Raw genomic sequence first — 26,522 nt, 5'->3', positions numbered from 1 at the left:
TTCAATATCAAGTCTCAAGAATACATCAAACTAAAATATGCGAAAATAAAGACTCCAAATACATGTTCAAATAGTCTCATGATTACCAAGTTTACAACATAGCAAATTTTTTATAACATAATTCTCTACTACACAATCTTTAGTTCATATATAGCTCCAACGGTTACCAACTAGTTGCATTAAGAGCATCCACTGCACTAATCTAAAAAGAGTAGAGAAACAGGGTGAGTTAACAGTTGAAAAAGAAACTATATCACATGATATTGTCAAGTGAAAATTCGCATTATAATAGACAACATATTGAATTTTAAAAAACATTTATCAATAGTATGAAAGTAATTTGGTAGAAACAATTAAAACTATTTTGGAAGTTAGCATTAAAGTGTACAATGAAAATATATAAATTGTTATATACACAAATGCTCTATTAAAAGATTTGTCAGGCTTCAATAAGCCATAGTTTAGCTATAAGAACATCACTTTATAATTGGGTAAACTACTTATAAGTTATAACAATAGTAATAATAATACACTTAGCATTAAAGTTGTTTTTCACATTCAATTTGTCAATAATAATAAAAAATAAATTAGTATATAAAATATTTGTCAAATTAAGACATGCCACTTTATAATCGGCAGGTGAATCCCATTAGGGAACAATAACCCTAAAGAGGTAAATGATAACAATAGGTCCAAAGAGCAAATATTAAAAATGCACCACACCACAATAAACAATATTTAGGCCAAAAACCAACTCTTAGCCTGTGTTGGCAAAGCTTATAGATAGTCTAGCTGACTATTTAAAAAACATTTTGTTTTTCTTTAACAATATCATAAAATATTCTTATAGAATGTATGTTCTTATGGATATATATTATAAAACATATATCTATTTATAGAAAGATTTATTACATAAAAATGTTCATTATTTAGAAAAGCTTTTTTCACTACTGTACACTTTTAACGTGATAGTTACTCAACAAGTATAAAGTTCTTGTGGGTTGGGGGGTAAAAACTGGGGTTCAACTCTAAAGGAGAGAGCTTTACATACATATACACATAGATTACGTTAGAGTGGTATAATCATAAATAATAATAAAAAGAGTTTCTTTCCAATTATACATACATATACATATACATATACATATATATACATACATACATATATATATATATATGTGTGTGTGTGTGTGTGTGTGTGTGTAAATAACATAATATCTAGGGAGGAATCATTTTCTGAAATCCACTTATTTGAAATCAACATATAATTTCCGTCTCGAAAGCCCCAAATAGTATCAACTAGAACCTAATGCAGGATTAGATGCATGACTTGGTGAAAATAAACACACCAAAACTAGATTAACCGATATTGTACTCCTTTTTCTATTATTTAATTTTTGTAGATATTTAAAAAAAAAAAAAAATGGGTTGAACGAGGACAAATTACCTTCCATTTTGCCCCAATCCTAGCACAAATTTAACTCAGGCTTAATAAGATGGCAAAATCCAACAACTACCTTACCATATATTACATAAATTTTCGCCCACAAAATATTATTTTGGGCCCCACTTTACCAAAAGAAAAAACATAAAATATTTTGCAAAATAAAAAAATAAAAAATAAAGACCCACAATTCGTGATAAAACCTTGCCAATATAGATCAGCCCAAACGGATTGGGCATACACAAGATAGCACAATCAAATAAAATATGTTGATCTTTCTCAAAAAAAAAAAAAAAAAAAAATATTTGCTGAAGAGACGGTATTTGAAGGCAAAAACATCATTTTAGTTTCTATATTTTGGGATCATATCAATTTGGTCCTTACATTTTAGTAGCAATTAATTTAGTCCCTGTATTTTTAATTTAGAGTCAAATTAGTCCTACCGTTAACTCACTAAAAAAATATTACGTGGCAACCGTATGCATTGCTGGCACATTTAAAGCTTACATAGCTTATATAATATTTAAAATTGACTGCTCATCATTTTAATTAATAAAAATGCCTCGTTACGAACAACCCAAAAATGAAGAAAATAAATAAAATCTGCAAAGACCGAACGAAAAATTAATTCGTTTTTTTTTTTCTTTCATTTTCTTGCAATCTAAGCACACACAAACATCGAAAATCTTCTATTGGAATGTGAAAACTGAGAGTATGAAATGAAAGACCAGTGGATGCATGGAGTCGTAGTTTCAGTCTAGTGGATGAAATACAAAGCTTGGGAATTTCAGTTGATGGTGCAGCCATGGCAGAGGATTTGAATTTTGAAATTTGGGGATTTCAGTTAAAGAAGAAGAATAGGGGAATAGACTAATGGAGTTGATTTGTACTAGCATGTATAGTGTGGGGCCGTGGCTTGTGTGCTTTGAGTTTTCATTGGGGGACTGAGGGAGATACCGCAAGAAAGACAGAGATGGTAGTTGACGNAAAAGAAAAAAGAAGAAATGTATCAATACAGGAAAATTAAGGAACAAGAACATTTCTCTCTCGCTCTCTTCACCCCCACACGCACAAATAACTTGAGCTAGTGTCACCTGACCTGGCCATATATAGGAACTAGGAAGGGCGTGGGACGGTATGTGCAGAGGTACAGGGAATGAAGACGATCCTTTCAGTAATCCCAGATTTTGTTCGTCAAACTGATACTAGGTACTGGACATATGAATTGGCCAGATGCATATATAAGGCTTTGTAGGATACAAAAGTTTGTGCAACTAAGGTGAGTGCATCAATTCTGAAGAGTCTAAAGTAGATTAATTTGTATCCTACCTATTACCTACAGCTTCACACACTCTTTCATACCACCTCACTATTCTGCTTACGTGTCCAAATTAGTGCAATGTTTAGAATAAGTAGGATACAAAAGTTTGTGCAACTAAGGTGAGTGCATCAATTCTGAAGAGTCTAAAGTAGATCCTTCCCTTTCCGCCCCTATTACCTACAGCTTCACACACTCTTTCATACCACTCATTATTCTCCCTACGTGTCCAAATTAGTGCAATGTTTATAAGTAGGTTACAAAAGTTTGTGCAACTAGAGGTGAGTGCATCAAATGCATCCTGTCATTTTTCTCCTCGTGCTACAGGCCTTATATATGTATCCTGGCCATATATAGGAACTAGGCCTCTAGCAAATGATTCCTCCCTAGATATTATGTTATTTACACACACACACATATATGTATATATATGTATATGTATATGTATATGTATGTATAATTGGAAAGAAACTCTTTTTATTATTATTTATGATTATACCACTCTAACGTAATCTATGTGTATATGTATGTAAAACTCTCTCCTTTAGAGTTGAACCCCAGTTTTTACCCCCCAACCCACAAGAACTTTATACTTGTTGAATAACTATCACGTTAAAAGTGTACAGTAGTGAAAAAAGCTTTTCTAAATAATGAACATTTTTATGTAATAAATCTTTCTATAAATAGATATATGTTTTATAATATATATCCATAAGAACATACATTCTATAAGAATATTTTATGATATTGTTAAAGAAAAACAAAATGTTTTTTAAATAGTCAGCTAGACTATCTATAAGCTTTGCCAACCCAGGCTAAGAGTTGGTTTTTGGCCTAAATATTGTTTATTGTGGTCTGGTGCATTTTTAATATTTGCTCTTTGGACCTATTGTTATCATTTACCTCTTTGGGGTTATTGTTCCCTAATGGGATTCACCTGCCGATTATAAAGTGGCATGTCTTAATTTGACAAATATTTTATATACTAATTTATTTTTTATTATTATTCACAAATTGAATGTGAAAAACAACTTTAATGCTAAGTGTATTATTACTACTATTGTTATAACTTATAAGTAGTTTACCCAATTATAAAGTGATGTTCTTATAGCTGAACTATGGCTTATTGAAGCCTGACAAATCTTTTAATAGAGCATTTGTGTATATAACAATTTATATATTTTCATGTATACTTTAATGCTAACTTCCAAAATAGGTTTAATTGTTTCTACCAAATTACTTTCATACTATTGATAAATGTTTTTTAAAATTCAATATGTTGTCTATTATAATGCGAATTTTCACTTGACAATATCATGTGATATAGTTTCTTTTTCAACTGTTAACTCACCCTGTTTCTCTACTCTTTTCAGATTAGTGCAGTGGATGCTCTTAATGCAACTAGTTGGTAACCATTGGAGCTATATATGAACTAAAGATTGTGTAGTAGAGAATAATGTTATAAAAAATTTGCTATGTTGTAAACTTGGTATTCATGAGATTATTTGAACATGTATTTGGAATCTTTATTTTCGCATATTGTAGTTTGATGTATTGTTGAGACTTGATATTTAAATGTTGCTTTGATGGTTTGGTTTGTTCCATTTTTAGAGCTTAGTGCCTCAAAATTTACAAGTTTAAAAATTTGTTGTCATATTGGTTTTAAACTAAGTTTAGTTCCTTATGACGAGTCATTTGTCTAAATTTCTCATTTGGGATTGGGTCGTCATATTGAGATTAGCCTATCTAGTTTTAGGTTCAAGAAGATGGAATGGGCCCAAAAATGGGCTTCATCCCATTCTTGGGTCCTATTATACTATAGAGGTAGCACTGTGGGCCCAAAAATAGGCTTTGTTCCTAATCTTCTCAGTCGGCACTTTATTATGCAGGGTGTAAAAAGGAAAATAATAAAAGTAATACAAGTTTTACTCTATATATATATATATATATATGTATGTATGTATGTATGAGAAATTGGACCACAGTTGGGTTGGGCTTAAATGGGGAGATGACTGAGGGATAGTGCGAACTAGGCTAAGTAGCTGCATTGCGGCCTTGGTTAAGTTTTCAAATTGGGCGAAGAAGACAGATTCGATAATTTTAACAATTCTAGACGTTCCTCCACCATGGGCCATGGCATTATGTGAATATTGCCAATAGTTTAGCAAAGAATCGAAACCTTAATATCGAAAATAATAACCTTCTCAAAAATGAGGGGAAAAAAAAAAAACACAAATACTAGGTTAGCCCATTGGGATTGGAGTGGTGGTATAGTATTATTATTTTTCCTTCTCTAATTATTTGTGAGTGCCCGTGTGGGAGGTCAGAGTAGCTTTCCAAATTTCATCCCAACTCCGATCATGAAACCATATAGAGCAAGAGTTATTATGTATAAACAAGCACTAACTCTTACGATGTATGAAATAATTTAATAAAAATTACATATTTACTTTGCATGAAGAGACGGTAATTTGAAGGCAAAAACATCATTTTAGTTCCTATATTTTGGGATCATAATCAATTTGGTCCTTACATTTTAGTAGCAATTAATTTAGTCCCTGTTATTTTTAATTTAGAGTCAAATTAGTCCCTACCGTTAACTCACTAACAAAAAATACTTACGTGGCAAACAGTATGCATTGCTGGCACATTTAAAGCTTACATAGCTTATATAATAATATTAAAAATTGACTGCTCATCATTTTAATTAATAAAAATGCCTCGTTACGAACAAACACCAAAAATGAAAGAAAATAAAATAAAATCTGCAAAGACCGAAACGAAAAATATAATTCCCGTTTTTTTTTTCTTTCATTTTCTTGCAATCTAAGCACACACAAACATCGAAAATCTTCTATTGGAATGTGAAAACTGAGAGTATGAAATGAAAGACCAGTGGATGCATGGAGTCGTAGTTTCAGTCTAGTGGATGAAATACAAAGCTTGGGAATTTCAGTTGATGGTGCAGCCATGGCAGAGGATTTGAATTTTGAAATTTGGGGATTTCAGTTAAAGAAGAAGAATAGGGGAATAGACTAAATGGAGTTGATTTGTACTAGCATGTATAGTGTGGGGCCGTGGCTTGTGTGCTTTGAGTTTTCATTGGGGGACTGAGGGAGATACCGCAAGAAAGAACAGAGATGGTAGTTGACGTTTTTTTTTTTTTTTTTTTTGGTAAAGGACTAACATTCATTTTTTAAAAAGTAAATAGAAATTCTATCATGGTCTTCTATTGCTTGTTTTGCATTGAGCCCATTGACGAAGCGAGTATTATGATTACATGGTGTAGCAGAAGGCAAATGAGCTAAAACCTTACTCAACGCTCTCAGTAGCCTGCTGAGGGGTTGGGACAGTAACGAGGACACTGGCAAGAAATTGGCACCTCTGGATTTTCAATTTTCACAATTCCAAATACACATAGACAGTCTTTTGTAGATCTTTGATGTTTGTGTGTGCATTTGGATTGCAAGAAAATGAAAGAAAATAAAAGGGAATTAAATTTTCTATTTCAATTTTTGACAGATTTTCATTTTTTTTTCATCTTTGGTGTTTGTTTATGACATGACATTTTTATTAATTAAAATGATGAGTTGTCAATTTTTAATATTATTATATAAGCCATGTAAGCTTTAAATGTGCCGGTAGTTACACAATTTGCTACATAAGCATTTTTCGTTTGTGAGTTAATTGTAAGGATTAATTTGACTCCAAATTAAAAATAACAGGGACCAAATTGACTGTTATCAAAATATAAAAATCAAATTGATTGTAATCCCAAAATATAGAGACAAAAATGGTGTTTTCGCCTAATTTGAAATGAATGAAAATAAGTAATCTAGTTCAACATAATAATAATCATAATAATAATAGTAAGTTTGGTCAAAAGTACAAAGTTCATCTTACAATGCCACTTAAAACAGCGGCGGCTCCATAATTTTTTTTCTAGAGAGGTCAATAAGAAGATGTACCTTGGGTAGGAGATATATCTTGCGGTCTACGTAAATTCTTTATTCAAATTTGTACATAATACTAGTAAGAGAATAAAAGATAAACTATAAGTTCTTTAAGCATATTGTTTCTTAATACAATGAACATACCAATTATTACTTCTAAGATTAAATATTGGAAATCATCTTTTGTTTCTAAATACAATAAACATGTTAAGTATTGTTGTTAAGTGAATTTTAATTATTAAAGCTTAGAATGTTTTTATTTATTAGTTTATGTCTATACTCTTACAATTATTTTATTTAACAATTTAACTTCACTTTGATGGCAATTGGTTTTTGTAATTGTATTAAGAAAATTTTTGTTGTGTTAACATTTGTTTTTATCTTTACCCAATCAATCTCCTATCCCATAACCCTGCTCTATTTTTTTTTTTTTTTAAGAATCACCATCTATCTAATTGTTTGATTCTCTTTTAGTGTTAACATTTGTTACCTACTAACTGATTGACCCACGCCCCCAATCNTTTTATATAATATTGTGTTTTGAGATAGTTTAGACTTTGTAATGTAGTTCTTTAAAGTGTGTGTGGTTGTGGTATGTATTGAAATGATTAGGAACAAGTCATATAATATTGTGTTTTGGAATATAATTTCAAGTAGGTTATGTAATATCGTGTTTCAAGCAAGTTATATATAACCCTTGTTTCAATCAAGGGTCATAAAGGCCGTCGAAAAAATGACACTTTCTTTAAGAATTAAGCCACACTACTGAAAATTGCAGAGATTTACAACAATAACACATAAAAAAAATAAGAAGCAAAGCAGCTAACATCAAATCTCAAATACATTGTTTTTGGTTTTTAATTATGACTTTGAGTTATTTAACAAAACAACCACAATATATTCTTTAAAAACGCAGGATCTTCCTTGAGGGACAATTCTGATCTTCATTGTTGTACTCATTGTTAGAGTAGGCGATTGTAATTTAATTCCAGCTGTGGAATCGGCATTAGTGACAGTGACGGTGGTAACCAACACTGTGTTAAGGCTCCACATCATTTGGAGCTTCAAGAGGAAGATTGAGCTGCTTGTTTTGTGTATTATGTCCGTGTTACGTTTGCTGCTTGTGGTGTTTTGTGTCCCAGAGGGCAGAGTGTGACAGTCTTATTATTAAGGGTGGAGATGGAGAATAGCATGGCCTGAATAAATCTCAAGTCTTCTATATATATATATATATATATATACATATATACGTGTTTAATTAGTTTCCTTTTTATTGAGTTTCAAAAATGATGCCTTTACTAAAACTTCATTGCACAATGTCTTTGTGTCTTTGTATGTGAAGTAACTTGTCCTTTTTAAGGAAAAATTATTATGTATTCTGAAAGTATTCTTCCTCCTCTCATAGAAGGGTGAGTCTTACCGTACACTTACATAATTATATATCTAATTTAATAAATTATTGTAAAAAAAAAAAAAAAATCTTATTATTTAAAAGAGAGAAAAAGGGTATACTTGTAACTGGTATTGCTAGGCGTTAATTGCATGTGTCCTCAAGGTTTAAATCTAAGCATTATTATTATTATTATTATTATTTATTTATTTATTTAAAAGAGAGAAAAAGAGTATACTTGTAACTGGTACTGCTAGACGTTAATTACATGTGTCCTCAAGGTTTAAATCTAACTGTATAAATTAATAATAATAATTATTATTATTATATTATTTTATTTAATACTCTTTTTCTCTCTTTTAAATAAATAAATAAATAATAATAATAATAATAATAATGCTTAGATTTAAACCTTGAGGACACATGCAATTAACGCCTAGCAATACCAGTTACAAGTATACCCTTTTTCTCTCTTTTAAATAATAAGATTTTTTTTTTTTTTTTACAATAATTTATTAAATTAGATATATAATTATGTAAGTGTACGGTAAGACTCACCCTTCTATGAGAGGAGGAAGAATACTTTCAGAATACATAATAATTTTTCCTTAAAAAGGACAAGTTACTTCACATACAAAGACACAAAGACATTGTGCAATGAAGTTTTAGTAAAGGCATCATTTTTGAAACTCAATAAAAAGGAAACTAATTAAACACGTATATATGTATATATATATATATATATATATAGAAGACTTGAGATTTATTCAGGCCATGCTATTCTCCATCTCCACCCTTAATAATAAGACTGTCACACTCTGCCCTCTGGGACACAAAACACCACAAGCAGCAAACGTAACACGGACATAATACACAAAACAAGCAGCTCAATCTTCCTCTTGAAGCTCCAAATGATGTGGAGCCTTAACACAGTGTTGGTTACCACCGTCACTGTCACTAATGCCGATTCCACAGCTGGAATTAAATTACAATCGCCTACTCTAACAATGAGTACAACAATGAAGATCAGAATTGTCCCTCAAGGAAGATCCTGCGTTTTTAAAGAATATATTGTGGTTGTTTTGTTAAATAACTCAAAGTCATAATTAAAAACCAAAAACAATGTATTTGAGATTTGATGTTAGCTGCTTTGCTTCTTATTTTTTTTATGTGTTATTGTTGTAAATCTCTGCAATTTTCAGTAGTGTGGCTTAATTCTTAAAGAAAGTGTCATTTTTTCGACGGCCTTTATGACCCTTGATTGAAACAAGGGTTATATATAACTTGCTTGAAACACGATATTACATAACCTACTTGAAATTATATTCCAAAACACAATATTATATGACTTGTTCCTAATCATTTCAATACATACCACAACCACACACACTTTAAAGAACTACATTACAAAGTCTAAACTATCTCAAAACACAATATTATATAAAATGTTCCAAATATCTTTCAATGTGTTCCACAACCTCCCATACATCAAAAGACCACAAATTAGTATATTACCAAGTCCACAATAGTCCCAAAATCCTGATGGAGGTGTTCAGCCATGAGAGTGGCAAGTTCAGCTTCTTTGGCTGCAACAGACTATGGAGGCGTGCCTTGGCATTGGCAGCCTCCTCAACCTTTGGCCTGTATACTTCTAAGCATTCCCTCTCCAATTCCAACAGCGTGTGATCTTTGTCTGCTTCACTCTCACCAAAGTTTATGTCATTCCATATTTGCTGGTCTCATACAACAGCAGTCAGCAGCAAAACCAATTAAGGAATTTTGATATGTAAACAGTGTTACTTCTCTTTCAAAAGAAACTAAAATATAGCATTAATAATGTTTAATAGAATTGTGCCAACAATATGAGGTCAGATTTCACAGCATGCAGGATCAAAGTCAAATGCTTAAATACAGCAAACTACCTAGAGAGATAATTGTGTGAAAAATTAATGAATGAGTCAGGGATCTTACAGCTTATATTAGGTTTTAATAATTAGAATAAAGATAATAGATTTAGTACAGCTATTAAGTGGTCAATTACACAAACTTTCCAATTAGCATCTTTAGAGAGCATGTGACACAATAAACCACATTCCATATACAGAGTTGGAACCTGTTTAGGGATCAATTGGATTCATAACATCGAAAATGACATCACATTTCGGTGTCAATTGCAAATAGCGTGCCAATTAAATTGAAGAAACGTTCAAAAAAGTGTTATATACTTCTGAGAAAAAAAAAATCATAAATGCATAGAAGATGCTTATACCTTTCCAATCAAGTGTAGTGAGGCAGGCCAACCTGAAGAAACAGCACTTTGTAGATTAGCTTGCCCTGCTTCCTCTGATAGTGCTGATACATATCTGTTCAACAGAAAAATAAAATAAAAAGTCAATAGAAGTTAATAGACAAAGATTGCTAATGATATATTAAGCAGAAGCTTTCATAAATCTTACACACGTATATATTTACAAACAGCTGTTTCATAAGTTGGGAGTTGACTGGTGTCTACATGTTTTGTGGTAATATATATATATATATATATATAAAGAAAGATAAATAAATAAAAACTTGGAATACAAATTAGGAACTTAGAAGCTTAGCAAATTCCAAATTACAAAAGAAAATAACTTTACCCTAGTAATGCATCAAACCATACACATATAGTTTGCTTATTGTCATAGTAACTGGGATGCATCAATCCATTGATGCTCGGGAAATGGAAAAAATCTTAGGCCACCTTTGATCTAGCTTTGCACCTTGAAGCGTAAAGACCATGGAAGTGATTAATAGAAAAGCAAGATACAGAAAGGGAGTTCCTAACATTTTATTAGTAGATTGCTATGGGGAAAGAGATGCAGGGATAGTTTTAGATTAAAAGTCATAAAAAATGATTCCCCTGCCAAGCATGATCAACACACAATAGCAGAAGCATTAACAATACAGGGCATGTCACCAACAAAGCTTTACCCAAAAGCCATATTTAAAGTATTGTTGGTTCAGCGCAAAATTTTTTTAAGGAATATATTAGCAATCATGGCATAATTACTCTTAAAAAAGAATACTTGAATGGTAAGTACTATCAAATGCATTCTGTCATGTATCTATAACTATAGCAATAGCTATACAGATTTACTACAATAGAATATACACAATATGCCAATTATTAAGCTTACAACATTCAAAATCAGCATGCTCAGGCTCTTAGCAGGAAACTAATCATGCTGCAAGCACCTGCCCAAGAAAAAATTCTGTTACAGTAAACCTCAGGGACAACTATTTAGATCACGCTAGACAAAGTTTTTACAAAATTACCGACTATCTCATCTCATTTAACCGGAACAGAGGCTGCCAGTTTTTATAAAATTCTCAACTATAGATAATGCAATAACCCCATAATCAATCAAAAAGTATGTGAACAAAAAATCGATAAGCAGATAAGGGAAATTAAATTTAGATAATGTTGCTACATCCACATTTACAAGTTCAAATGCAAAAAAAACACGTTATACTCCTCACAATTGACACGATAAAATCCTTCATAGACAGCCCAAAATATATCACCATTGACAAGAACCCTTGAGGAAAATTCCTTCACAATTGCTTCATGCTTGGGATCAGTTGTCCAAACAAACTTATCATAAGATATGTCTAACTGCAGGCAGAACATAAACAACAAAACAAAGGAGATCATACAAAAATGGAAAATATGCACAACAATCAGAACATTCAACAAGTCAAGCTAAAGTTAACTTAGAGTGCATATCTATCTTGGGTTATTATTATATCTTTCCAGAGTGTCTTCTATGACATCGCAATGTTCGCTTGGATCAGAACCCCGGGCTGCAGCAGCAGAAGCAATTTTCTCCCCGTTCTCATCCGTCCTGCTAATAAATACAACATTCTTCCTTAACAGCTTCTGCCACAAGATATGAACCATAAAAATTTTGCCTTTCACATCATATCGCAACACTAAAATTGTTTGACAACATGAAATTACAACAATGCACGTTTTCCCTGCTTTGCTTGTAAAAATATGTTACCTATATAGGCTATATGCTATAAAAAATACGTACACACAGTTTTCAAATAAAAGCCCGAAAGCTATTTGAATTTATCAATTTACTCTTCACTAGTAAAAGACCCTAGCTTTTACTCTGTTTTTACATCTTCTCAATACATGAAAAATATATATACCAATTGAGGGCCATATCTGATAAATCAAGCATACAAAAAGGCTATTTCTAGTTAAAGGAAGCTGTACAGATAATAAATTAAAAATGTTAGAGAAGAGAGAAAGAAAGCTTTTTCATTTATGGGCTTATGGTGTTTGTTATATTCTTGGAATGTGTTCACACCTGTAACCAGAACACAAACAACACATCTAGGCTAAACCTCATAGACCCAACCCATACTTCAGATTCCAGAGGATAGCTACGCAATTCCAATTCCAAAAGTATTCAAACCCATAGCCCCCAAATTAAACTACTGCTTTTCGTCTCTGTTACAAAGTCATCACAGGTTTTTGTGCATCATTATAAATTGCCAATAAAACACACAAACACATGTCTAAAAATAAAAATAACAAATAACTAACTATAGAGTATAGATGGTGTTACCCGTTCAGCGGGGGAGGAGGGTCTGCAAAAGTGTAAGCCGAGAGAGGAGTTGGAGGATTAGCAAAAGCCCAATGAGTAGAAGAAAAGTGTGAAAATGGTTTGGACATGAAACGTGCCCCATTGGTAAATATGGAAGGCTTGAGATTCTGCAGCTTGGAGACGGGGTGTTATACAGGCCTTTCAAGAGGGTAGATCCTCCTTGTTTAAAATTGCTGAGTCGAGAATTAATTTCTGTTTAAAAAAATTTCTAACTTAACAATTTTAAACAAGTAAAAATTTTTTAATAAAATGGTGGATCACATCACTTGTCCATAATGTGAATCTTATAATTTCTCATCTATTAGTTGGGACTAGGGCATAACTGTGGCTAGGTTTTGGTTAACTATGGTTATCATTTATGATTTACCATTGGTCCTTTGCGCTCAAAGTATTTACATATTGGGGAAATTCTAGGTTGCGTTGTCTGTTAACAGAGAGATTTGACAACGGTTTTTGGGTTTTCCATGTGGCTTTTCATTTTTGATAAAATTCAAGTCGCTTTTGGTTACGCTAGCATTCATCTTGTCCTGGGAGTCATAGTCAATGGCAATCTTGAAATTTTTTTGGCGGAGTAATGGCATTCTCGAAATATTTTGCTCCAAGTGTTTGCCAATCACTGGTTGCTGAAAGGAGCATTCGCAAAATTCCGGGCCTTCGGAATTAGTTTTATTTTCAAATTGGGCGAAAAAGACAGATTTAATATTTTAACACTTTAAAGCCATAGTTGTGAAATTGTATTAAAGTAAATAAAATAGCATTTCTGAAAATTTTGTTGAAATAGCATTCTATGCTTTATATTAAAAAAATTCAAAAAGTTAATTATAACTTAATAAAATATTTAGAATTCTCTTAATTTAATAGATAATTCTTATTTCTAAAAAATAAAAAATAGGATTAAAATTGTAATTCAACAAAATTTAACAACAAAAAAAAAAATTACTAGAGAAATTTTTTTCTTAAAAATTACACACAATCTCTATTTAAATATATCTCACACAAGTTTGATACATTTTTCCCAAAAACTAGTGCATACCAAACCCAACAATTTACTCATTTTCTAAATTCTAAATTTTATTCATAAAAAATCCTAAATTTTAGCTTATTAACAATTCATTTCTTTATAACCTTATTAATAATAGATAAATTTAAATTTAAAAATTACATTAAACTAAAAAAAAAAAAAAAAAAAACTTCATCGCACGTGCTCCGCGGTGCGGCTAGCCTATACCTTGACACAATTTTACAACTATGCCTTGAAGTGTAAAAATATCAAATCTGTCTTTTTTGGCCCAATTTGAAACTTAGACCAAGGCCAAAATGCAGCTCCTTAGCCTAGTTCACACAATCCCTCAATTATCTCCTCATTTAGGCCCAAACCCAATCCTAGCAGGATTTCTGGCTTGGCCATAAAGGTAACAAGGATCTCAATCCAACAACTATACGAAGTAATCTTCGCCCCATTTAGCCTATGGGGAGAAAATAGAACTTCCGTGAGGCCACAGTTACATGACGCTTTTTAAAGCCCACCTAAAAAAGTTCAACACCACCAGTACCCCACCCCCCTCCTCCCTGGCTGAAAAACCAACCATTCCTTAGCAATAATGTAAATAAATAAATAAAAACCCAGCACCCACAGACTGATAAAAATTGGCCAATTTAGATAAACCCAAATGGATTGTGGATGCAGTACTTTAAATAATATATAAATAATTTATTAAATACCTCTCTCAATCACATGTACATATTCACATAGAAAAAGTGAAAAACAACAAATGAACACAATACATAACAAGGAGCAGATTAAAATAATTATATGTGAGCAAGTAAAAACTGAGAGTGAGATATACAAGCCTCTCTCTCTCATGCTTAATTTAATTAATTGTCATTTGGAAAAATAACAATGTTTGTGCTTTATTGATTGATGAAAAAACTTGTTTAAATTTAATTAAAAAATCTAATATTTAACACTTAAAAGAACTATATCTAATTTTTACCCACAATATAAATTATATTTTGGTTGTCCATAGATATTTAGAATTAGATATCTATTCGACTATTCTGGACCAATATTTTTGAGTTTTTGGCGAATTGATGCATACGTTTGGTTGCAATTACAAGTTGCATATACACAGTATGTGCTAGGTTTTTTACCGATTAGAAACATCCATTGACAACGTAATAACAACTTTGTTAAGTGGTAGAAATGTAGAATTAGGTCTATTCCTCATGGGTGCGTATGCATGTGCACCTGCCTCATAGAAACCTTGAAAGCCCGAATTTCCTGCTTTCTTTGCTTTTCTTTCAATAAATGTTATTCACATGACGCGTTGGTCGAAGGCATATTAGGACCCTCTTTTGATTCCAAATGATCAATGTTTTAGTCTCCTAAAGTACTCAAAATGCTTGATCAATTTAGAAACATCTTATTAGGACCTTTTGAATAAAACCCAAAGAACTGGGAATTTGGGACACTTCACACCCGTCAATTGATCTTTGAGCCCATGTGCTATACAATCTTTTGATTATGTATGTGCATGCTAGATTAAGTTTATCAAAAAAACTTACTGGCCTCCTTGTTAGAAATTGGATATGAGATATATATGAATTACGAAGTGGAGACTAATCTATTTTCTCAAGTAGACCTGGGTGCTCACACCCTTACTCTAGACTTAAGATCTAGTTACAATTTGACCTCTGCTCAGGGGGACAAAATTGGCCAATGCCCTTTTCGGCCAAATTATATAGCCTTTTGCCCTCCTTTTCAAATTAATTAAGGAAATGTCATTCTTTTAAAATTTGATTTGCTCAAAATCGAGTTAGGACCTATAGTGGTGTTTTAAGGAGCCTATAGTGACGTTTTAAGGATCTATAGTGGCGTTTTGTAACTCGACTTCCATGAACTCAAGTTATAAGTAAAAAAAAGTATTAAAAAAAAGTAAAAAAAATTACCTATAACTCGAGTTCATAGAGATTGAGTTACAAAACATCACTATAGGTCCTTAAAACGTCACTATAGGTTCCTTAAAACACCACTATAGGGCTCCAAATTTTTTTTTTAAACTCGATTTTGAGCAAATCGAGTTACAAAATAGGGGCATTTTCCTAAATTATATAGCCATAGGCCAATTTTGTCCTTGCTCAGAGGTCAAAATTCAAAAGAACGATTCTTAAATCTAAACTAACTAGTGACTCCCTTCTTTGCCTTAATCTTGAGTTAGTGGCATATTTTTAGACCCGAATGTTGGATGAATTTACACTGGATAGCATCCAAAAGAGTCATGCAATTGGTAGACATGGTGGCATTCACAAGCCACACCTTGGAACGCTTACATTTATGGACTATTAATTAAGCTTTTACATTTTTGGTTATTACAATTAATATGAGTGGTTGAGGCCCTTCAGAGAGGCATGAGTAGCTCAATGTGAGTCTATCGTATAGGATACGTCACAAGCCTCATGGTTTAGGAAAAGAAAAATGAGTCACCGCTTAACTTAGAACAAGCTGAGAATCACTTTGACCCATTAGAAAATGTTTTACTCTTCATCACCCAAATTAAGCTCCAAGTCAGCATATGAAAAGGAGAAGATAATTAGACACTCATTATTCTTGCTTCCTTAAAGATCGACATTCACTAGTGTTTATTCCTCGCGGACAAAAATGGCATTCGGAAATAGTAATGTTCATCGGATGATGCATTTGATTATTGGAAAGATGTTTGTAACAGTGGTGATTCCTTGAAATTTTTCCAGTGATCCTTTAGAAACTTAAATTAAACAATTTAATAAAAAGAGAACTTTATATATTGATAACAAAAAAAATATTTATTTATAATATTTTGGGTAAGAGATGAATCTTGGGTACATGATTTTCTTATCAAATATTTGTCCATAATACTAGCAAAAAAATAAACAATAAACTATAAGTTTAATTGAAATATTATTTCTTGATATAATAAAAATATTAATTATTATTATGTCCATAGCATGACTCTATTAACAATTTAACCCAACATAAATTTTTGTTGTTTAGTTGTTTCATTATTTTTCTTTATTGACCACTAACAGTCTAGCACACACCCCATTACCACAATGTAAAGTCTAAACTAGTAAATACAATGCCTTACCCCACTGCCTTACAATTGCAAAGTTTAATTTTTTTTTCTTTTATAATTATTTGTTTACTTACTTTACTACCACTAGTTAGCTAGTCCATTACCCCAATTGCCCAAAGCATACCCAAGGCTCCCATTTCAGTTTATCCATTAGAACAAAATATTTTGGTGTTAGACTATTTCGGTGTACCATTACGAAGTTACCAGTATTATAAATATGTATGTATAATATTGATTAAAACCATGGGCGGCTTTACTTTATGCTCAAGGGGTTCAATTGAACCCCCTAACTTGAAATTTTTTTTTAAAAAAAAAATTTAATATTAATTTTTTGAAAAAAAATTTATATATAAATTTTTTTATTAGTATAATTTACCCTTGAAGATATGTTTGTACACTTTGTCTTAAATCTTGCACATCCTAACCACATATAAGCCCAGCCTAAAATCAAATAACAACATAAATCACAAGTCTCTCTAAGAGTAAAAAGAGAATGTTTGTAAGTCAGTAGGTGTTTCTCTTTATTATAAATTTATATTATATGTGTGTGAGTGTGTGTCTAATATTAATTGTGTGTGTTATTTTTTATTTTTTATTATATTATTTGTGTGAATTGTGATATATGCGAATGTTTGTTGTGTACTGCAAATATAATATAACTTTATATAATTTAATAATTAGAAAATACAGAGGGTTTGTTACTTTTTTTTCTTTTTTTTTTTTGAGAAGGATGAGGGTTTGTTACATGTGTGTGTATTATTATCATGTTATAATAACTTTTTGTTATAAAATTAGTGATTCAAGAACCAAAAATAGTAAAATCAATAATTGTTTAAGCATTTTATTAGTTATGTAAATACTTAGTATATTATTTATGTATAGTTGAGTGTGACTGTGTGGGCCAATTTAATACAGTGACAATGAGTTGAGTTTTGTCATTTAATTTAAAATATTTTTTATAAAAAATGACAATTAAATAATGACAACTTCATAAAAATTAAAAATGTTATACACTTAATAAAATAAAATAATCATACTTACCAACATTGACAACAAATAATGACAATTGATAATAAATTATCTTGTAATGATTTTAAAATAAAGAAAATTGTAAAACTTCATATATTTGTTTTTTTTTTTTTTTTAACTCAATATATTCATTTTTTTTATATTAAATTTTGTTTGGTTTAAGTTTCTTAACGACTCTTTTGAACAAAATTCTTAGAGCCACCACTGATTAAAACTCATATAAATTATTAAGGGTCTTAAAATTATAAGTCATATTTCAATTAGTATGTCAATCTTTAAGCCAAAAACAAATTAACAGCCAATTTTTTTAAAAATATAATAAGATTAAAATGTATTTAATAATGAAAAAAAAAAAAAAAAAAGACACAAGCTGAATAAAAAAAAAAAAATGATAACATGAGGCAGGAGGCTTTAAAGTCAATATAAAAAGCTGAATTTTAGCTTCCTTTTCAAATACTACTTGTATAGTCACGCACTTGTCACGCGAAGGCTGACAAAACTAAAAATAATATTACACAAAACTAGGCAATAAATTAAGTTGGAGTGGGCGGACAACTCAAGAATTAGAAAAACTGAAAAGAATTGCAAAGGAAACGTAGAACGAAGAAGAAGGAGAAGGAAGAGGAGGAGGAGGCGACACTTGTGATTTAATCTCGTCATTCGTATTGACGGGATCTTTATTCTTGTGATTTAAACTTATAGTTTTTATCACTTAAGTTTAGACTTTTAATCTCGTCATTCGTATTGACGGGATCTTTATCTTTGTGATTTAAACTTATAGTTTTTATCACTTAAGTTTGGACTGTAATCTCGTCATTCGTATTGATGGGATCTTTATCCTTTGTGATTTAAATTTATAGTTTTTATCACTTAAGTTTAGACTTTTAATCTCGTCATTCGTATTGACGGGATCTTTATCCTTGTGATTTAAACTTATAGTTTTTATCACTTAAGTTTGGACTTTTAATCTCGTCATTCGTATTGACGGGATCTTTATCCTTGCCTCCTCTTTTTGCTTCGACGAAAGTCCTTGGGGCATTTGTCATGAGATGCAATGAAAGTAAATGTGAACACATCTGGAATGCTTTATTCGTCCTTGTTCATAGGGATGAGTTACAAGGACACAAATTTAGGGAGACACAAAAGTGCTACATGTAAAGTACTGAATAGTAAATCAATACTGAATAGAAAACAAAATAAGTGCATAACGAAAAAATAGGTTTCTTCGCTTATCTGCATATAAATAAACAAGATGTCCCGAGTCCCGGAACTTATTAAGGCTGAATCTTCGTTCTCCTTACTGATGATATTTCTTGAGATGCTTTGCATTCCATGGACGAGGTAAAGGCTTCCCCTTCTCGTCTTCTAGGTAGTAACTGCCCCTTCTTGAATAACGGATGACCTTGTATGGACCTTCCCAGTTAGGGCCAAGTTTCCCGTCATTTGGATCTTTGGAGGCTTGCAAAACCTTCCGCAAGACCATGTTTCCCGGGTCGAACCATTTCAGCTTGACCTTCTGGTTGTAATACTTCATCATCCTTTCTTGATACAACGTCATCCTTTGTGCAGCATCGTCTCTGACTTCAGGCAGACAATCCAAGGCCAGCTTGAGACTTCCGTCGTTTCTCTGCTCGTCATACCAAGCTTTTCGAATGCTTGATATTCCAATCTCTACAGGGATCACCGCTTCAGTTCCAAAAGTCATCTTGAAGGGAGTCTCGCCCGTCGAGGTCCTTGCCGTCATTTTGTATGCCCATAAGACTGCTGGGAGCTCGTCAGGCCATGCCCCTTTTGCCCCCACAAGTCGGGTTTTGATCAGCTTAAGCAAAGTCCGATTTGTAACCTCTGTCTGTCCATTGGCCTATGGATGACCAGGTGAGGAGTAATGGTTCTTTATCCCTAACTCTTTGTAGAAGTCTCTGAACTTTCTGTTGTCAAATTGTCGTCCGTTGTCAGAGATGATGATGTGGGGGATTCCAAATCTGCATACAATATTCTTCCACACGAAGTGCTGTATCTTTGCCTCTGTTATAACTGCAAGAGGTTCTGCTTCCACCCACTTTGTAAAATAATCATTGGCAACGATGAGAAATTTTACCTGTCTCTTACCACGAGGTAAGGGGCCCATTATGTCGATTCCTCACGTGGAGAATGGCCAAGGCGAAGTTATGCTAGTCAAATGTTCAGCTAGGACATGCTGCATATTCCCAAACCGCTAGCATTTGTCGCACGTCTGGACAATTTGAGCTGCATCCTTCTGCATTGTTGGCCAGAAATATCTTGCACGGACAACTTGACTGACGAGTGACCGTGGCCCCGAATGATTCCCACACACTCCTTCGTGTATTTCCCTTAGGACATATTCAGCATCTTTTGGGCCCAGGCACTTCAAGTAGGGTTGGAAAAAACCCCTTTTGTACAGTTCGTCGTTTAAGATTGTGAACCTGGACGACCTAACCTTGACTCTACGGGCTTCGACTGGATCCAACGGAAGGCTACCAGTCTTGATGTAAATGATTATGGGATCCATCCAGCTCTCTTCTGAGTGTACATAGCTTATTTCTGGGCCTTCAATGCTTGGAAGGTATTGCACTTCCAGTAACAGATCTGGTCGTCTCTTGCTGGTGTCTGACGACGCCAGCCTAGCAACCTCGTCTGCTTCAGAATTTTCTTCTCGAGGCACCTGGATAATCTTGACATCATCAAAATCAGAAATTAATTGGTTAGCCAAAGCCATGTACCTCTTCATTCTGTCCTCCTTAGCCTCGTATTCATTGTTCAGTTGTCCGGTCACCAATTTTGAATCTGAGTTCAATGTCAGGCTTCTTACTCCAATAGCCTTTGCCACTCGCAGGCCCGTCAGAACAACTTTGTACTCTGCTTCATTATTTGTCGCAGGGAATTGGAGTCTTACCCTATACTTGATGACATCATTTTTTGGAGAAGAGAGAATCACGCCTACTCTGCCTATGCCCAATGCTGCTGACCCATCTGTATGTATGGTCCAGTGTTCTGACCCTGGACTTTGCTCAGCTGTAGTGAATTTAGCAACGAAATCTGCCAGTGCTTGGGCTTCAATTGCTGTCCTGGGCCTATAGTCAACATCGAACTGGCTCAGTTCTACCGCCCATTGAACCATTCTTCCTGCTGCATTTGGTCTACCCATGGCCTTCCGCAGTGGCTGGTCCGTCATAACTAGTATTGTGTGCGCTTGGAAGTAAGGACAAAGCTTCCTCGACGCAACGATCAAAGCAAATGCTAGCTTTTCTATTCTGGGGTATCTTGCTTCTGCCCCCTGGAAAGCCTGGCTGGTGTAGTATATTGGTCTTTGAATTTGGACTTCTTATCTAATAAAAGCCGAGCTTACTGCTTTTTCAGAGACAACTAAGTACAAGAATAAATCTTCCCCCCTCAACGGACGGGCTTAACAACGGTGGCTTTGACAAGTAGCTTTTGAGAGCTTGGAAAGTTGCTTCGCATTCGTCTGTTTCAGAGTCTTGAAGAATGGGAGACATTTGTCCGTCGCTCTGGACACAAACCTATTCAAGGCTACTATGCGTCCTATCAGCCTCTGAACTTCTTTCACAGTCTTCGGCGACGTCATATCTAATATGGCCTTGACCCTTTCGGGGTTAGCCTCTATACCCCTTTGTGAGACCATGAATTCCAAGAACTTGCCAGATGACACCCCAAATACACACTTGGCTGGATTCAACCTCATTTGGTACTTCCTTAATACATCGAAAGCCTCCTTGAGGTCGTCTAGGTGTTACTCGACTTTTCTACTCTTCACTAGCATGTCGTCGACATAAACTTCCATATTTCGTCTGATCTACCTCGAGAACATCTGGTTCACCAACCTTTTGTATGTAGCTCCTGCATTCTTCAGACCGAAAGGCATGACCCTGTAACAATATAATCCTTGGCTGGTAACGAATGCAGTCTTTTCCTGGTCTTCTTCACTCATGCAGATCTGGTTATAGCCTGAGAATGCATCCATGAAAGTTAGTAACTCATGGCCTGTTATTGAGTCCACTAGCTGATCAATCCTAGGGAGGGGAAAACTGTCCTTAGGCAGGCTCGGTTAAGATCTGTAAAATCCACACACATGCGCCATTTCCCGTTGGACTTCTTCACCATGACGACGTTGGCCAACCATTCTGGATAATATATCTCTCTAATGAATCCAGCTGTCAAAAGCTTATCTACTTCCTCCATAATAGCTTTGTTCTGCTCTAGGGCGAAAGTTCGTCGTCTCTGTTGGACGGGTTTTTTGGCAGGATCGACATTCAGCTTATGTTCTATGACCTCGTTTTCTATCCCTGGCATATCCTCGTGGGTCCAAGCGAAGACATCTAGATTCTGCTTGAGGAACTCCACAATTTTGCTCTTCAAAGCGGTGCTTAGCCCTGTCCCTACTTTTGTCACCTTCGTCATCTCTCCATCTACCAGGTGTACTTCTTCTAGCTCTTGGGACGACTCTTTTGATTCTTCTTCCACTACCCACGTGTGGCTTTCTTTTGAGGCTAGGACTACCTGGTAGCATTCCCTTGCCAACAGTTGATCTCCAAATAATTGACCTACTCCATTTGGAGTTGGAAACTTCACCTTCAGGCAATAGGTCGACGTTACTGCTTTGAGCTTGTTCAGTGTGGGCCGTCCTAAGATGACATTGTAGGACGATGGGCAATTGACGACTAAGAAGTCTGCTTGAATTGTCACCTGTGTTGGGTATGTTCCGGTTGTAACGGATAGCGTGACGATTCCCCTTAGGTAAATTTTATCTCCACTGGAACTGACCAAGGGAGAATTAAAGGATCTAAGCCTCTTGGGATCCAATCTCAGTTGTTGGTAAGCCGTCATATACATTATATCTGCTAAGCTTCCATTGTCCACTAGCACCCTCCTCGTGGCGAATCCTTCCACCTCTAAAGTGATGACAAGTGAATCATCATAGGGTTGCTTTATTCCACTCGCATCCCTCTTAGAAAATGTGATGTCATCATCATACGACCGTCGATACTTCTGGGATGAGTGCTTCATATGGACACTATTGACCTGTCTGTAGTACGTCTTCTTCAAAGACTTGTATAAGCCTCCTGATACCGGCCCCCCAACTATTGTTCTTATTTCTCCCACGACTTGCTTTGGATGATCTCGTCCGTCGCCCTTCACGGCGTCATGATTTTTATCTTCAGTCTTGAGCTGAGGCTGATGGTCCCTTTTCATGAACTTTTGAAGCTTTCCACGCTGAATCAACTCTTCTATTTGGTCTTTTAGATCACGACATTCATCAATGTAATGACCATAATCCTTGTGAAAACGGCAATACTTTTTTGGGTCACGTTTCCTCAAGGACGTGCTCAGTGGCTTAGGCCACTTTAACCCTGGCTCGTCGTTTATCTGCATCAGTATTTTGTCAGCGGGCATAACCAACGGCGTGAAACTTTTTCTTTTCCTTGGGGCGTCAAGACTGCTCTTGCTAGTTTTCGTGTCTGAGTACAGGTCCTTGCGATCCCTTTTCTTTCCATGAGAATCGCTGGTCTCATCCTTCTTTCGTTTTCCCATTAAGCCTTTGGCCGTGAGGGCGTCCTCCCCGTTCATATACTTCTGAGCTTTAAACAGCAGATTAGTCATGGAGGTTGGTGGTGTCTTGCCCAACGAAAAGATAAAGTCAGGATTATTGAGCCCCGCCTGGAAGGTCGTTATAATGACCTGGTCGTCAGCTTCATCGATTTCCAATACAGCCTTGTTAAATCGCTTCACATAATCCCTCAAGCTCTCCCCTTCTTGTTGTCTTACCGTCAGCAAGTAAGAGGTTGGCCTTTTGTGTCGCTGTCCGTCGATAAAATGGTGAACAAAAGAGTCACTAAGTTGCTCGAAATTCTCAATAGAAGACGCTGGCAGTTTGCTAAACCAAACTCTGGCGGCTCCTCTAAGTGTGGTCGGGAATAACCTACAGATAACCTCGTCCGGGGTTTGTTGCAGATTTAGGATGGTTTTGAAGGCTCTTATGTGATCAAGAGGGTCCTTCGTACTATTATAGAATTCTAGCTGTGGTAGACGGAATTTTGGAGGCAAGGGGCACTCCAAGACACTGGGTGTGAAGGGGGAGTCAGTCCGTCTCAGTATACCATCCAAATTCATTGTCGTTTTTCCCTTCATAGCGTTTTTTACTTCATCGAGCTCTTTCCTTAGATTCTGCATCAAACTACCATTACCAGGTACGGACTGTCCAGTATACTCTGTCACACTCTTTCCTTTGCTATTCGCAGGGCTACTAGCTTCTTCGTCATGCTTGCTTCAACTTCGCCGATGGAGCGAAGTGTTACTCCCCTCTGGACGGGCTCATCGATTCAGTTTGTCGTTGTGCTTCATTAACTCCTGTATATTTGCTGTCAAAGCTTGGATTTGCTAGGCCATCACCACAGGATCAGGAGGTGTTACTGCTTCGCCGTCCATCTCTAGACCGGAACTTTATCGGTAGGAGCACAATGGTCGATTCCCCACAGACGGCGCCAAACTGATGAAGCCGAAAATGTGCCTCGTCAATATGTTCCTCGTCAAAGTGATGGACGACCTCCAGACCTGTGGTCAATACAAGAAAGAAACAAAGAAATTACCGTCGCCAGCGTGAGGCCGGCTAGGAATACTCCGATGCTTAAGTCAGATTACACAATCCAAACTCAATTTGCTCACAGATTGCTATTTCTTAGCTATTGTTCTCTTACCCCCTTCTTCGCACCGGGCTCCCCTTTTATCCCCTTCCCTGGGTTGGCACGGTTATGTTCGTTTAAATGCTAGGTTGGGCGTTTCTCTCCTGACCGTTGTATTTATTGAACAATGATTGCCTCAGTTATGGTGTAATGGACGGCCATTGCGCTATTCTTGCTTTCGTAACGGCTCCTGGTGTAATCAGGGAAGGACAGCTATCCAGTGGGTGTTCAGGTGTGCTATTAATGCACGTATTCCGCGCTGACTGTGATGACGGGATCTTGCCCCTATGTTCTTCTACTACAAGGACGCAGGATATGTCGTCTTCCTTACTGACGATCAATCGCAAGTCTTGTTGACGACCGATTTCTGGTCTCCGTCAATATTATTTGTGTGAATTGTGATATATGTGAATGTTTGTTGTGTACTACAAATATGATATAACTTATATAATTTAATAATTAGAAAATACAGAGGGTTTGTTACTTCTTTTTCTTTTTTTCTTTTTTTGAGAAGAACGAGGGTTTGTTACATGTGTGTGTATTATTATCATGTTATAATAACTTTTTGTTATAAAGTTAGTGATTCAAGAACCAAAAATAGTAAAATCAGTAATTGTTTATGCATTTTATTAGTTATGTAGATACTTAGTGTATTGTTTATGTATAGTTGAGTGTGACTGTGTGGGCCAATTTAATACAGTGACAATGAGTTGAGTTTTGTCATTTAATTTAAAATATTTTTTATAAAAACAATGACAAATAGATAATGACAACTTCATAAAAATTAAAAATGTTATACACTTAATAAAATAAAATGGTCATACTTACCAATATTGACAATAAATAATGACAATTGATAATAAATTATCTTGTAATAATTTTAAAATAAAGAAAATTGTAAAACTTCATATATTTGTGTTTTTTTTAACTCAATATATTCATTTTTTTTAATTAAATTTTGTTTGATTTAAGTTTCTTAATGACTCCCCTAAACAAAATTCCTAGAGCCGCTACTAATTAAAACTCATATAAATTATTAAGGGTCTTAAAATTTTAAGTCATATTTCAATTAGTATGTCAATCTTTAAGCCAAAAAACAAATTAACAGCCAATTTTTAAAAATATAATAAGATTAAAATGTATTTAATAATGAAAGAAAAAAAAAATGATAACATGGAGGCAGGAGGCTTAAAGTCAATATAAAAAGCTGAATTTTAGCTTCCTTTTCAAATACTACTTGTATAGTCACGCACTTGTCACGTGAAGGCTGACAAAACTAAAAATAATATTACACAAAACTAGGCAATAAGAGCATCCACAGCAGTAGAGCTAAAAATTTAGCTTTTTAGCTCCACCAAAAGTTATTTTACTTATTTTACCTATACACATGCTACAGCAGTGGATCTATTTTAGCTTTCAACATAATAAAATAATATAAATACCACAATAAAATAATATATCATCTATAATAAAATAATACAACAACTACAATAAAATAATACATCCATTCCAATAAACAACAGTCCCAACCACCTGCAACCGCCGCCACTGTTACCGCCGCCACCGCCAAAACAGAAACCAAAAAAATGTAGCCTTCCTGCACACAAAAAATTCCCAAACTAACATTTACACCAATACATTAAAAACAAGAACATAAATTCCCTGCAAATAGAAAATTCCCAATTGACATGAAAAATTTATCATTCCAATTACCCAAATGAAAAATCCCAAGAAGACAGAGACAACTCACCGAATCAGCAAGCAAGCTTCGGACTTGGTGGGTCAGACAGAAGAGAAGAGAGGCCGAGCTGGATCAGAGAGGCCGAGATGGGTCAGACCGAAGAGAAGGCGAAACGGGTTGGTGTGGGTTTGAGCGATTGGCGGCGTGGGTCTAAGCGATCG

The 26,522-nt window shown here is 34.5% G+C and overlaps 2 protein-coding genes across 7 annotated transcripts; both read right to left on the bottom strand.

The window, feature by feature from the left end:
* Positions 1 to 9,524: 9,524 nt before the first annotated feature.
* LOC112005319 (65-kDa microtubule-associated protein 1) lies at positions 9,525 to 12,887 on the bottom strand. Of its 6 annotated transcripts, none has more exons than XM_065773397.1 (5): positions 12,725 to 12,887; positions 11,625 to 12,024; positions 10,742 to 10,864; positions 10,375 to 10,468; positions 9,525 to 9,838 (listed from the first exon to the last, which is right to left on the bottom strand). In XM_065773397.1, the coding sequence occupies exons 3-5, from the start codon at positions 10,801 to 10,803 to the stop codon at positions 9,617 to 9,619; spliced, it is 378 nt and encodes a 125-aa protein (XP_065629469.1). In that variant the 5' UTR covers positions 10,804 to 10,864; positions 11,625 to 12,024; positions 12,725 to 12,887; the 3' UTR covers positions 9,525 to 9,616. The 6 variants fall into 6 exon arrangements, with proteins under 6 accessions (XP_065629469.1, XP_065629470.1, XP_065629471.1 ...); XM_065773398.1 differs by lacking the exon at positions 12,725 to 12,887 and adding an exon at positions 12,464 to 12,604; XM_065773399.1 differs by lacking the exons at positions 10,742 to 10,864; positions 11,625 to 12,024; positions 12,725 to 12,887 and adding exons at positions 11,282 to 11,339; positions 11,421 to 11,450.
* A 9,052-nt stretch (positions 12,888 to 21,939) lies between these two features.
* On the bottom strand, positions 21,940 to 24,051 carry LOC112001909 (uncharacterized). The gene has a single exon (XM_024034080.1). It carries the CDS (start codon positions 24,049 to 24,051, stop codon positions 21,940 to 21,942), a length of 2,112 nt encoding a protein of 703 aa, XP_023889848.1.
* Between the last annotated feature and the right edge of the window lie 2,471 nt (positions 24,052 to 26,522).

This window comes from Quercus suber, unplaced genomic scaffold (genome assembly GCF_002906115.3).
Source record: "Quercus suber isolate HL8 unplaced genomic scaffold, Cork oak 2.0 scaffold_74, whole genome shotgun sequence".
Lineage (NCBI taxonomy): Eukaryota > Viridiplantae > Streptophyta > Magnoliopsida > Fagales > Fagaceae > Quercus > Quercus suber.
The sequence above is the reverse complement of the archived record's forward strand: the minus strand, read 5'-3'. Positions and strand labels throughout refer to the sequence as shown.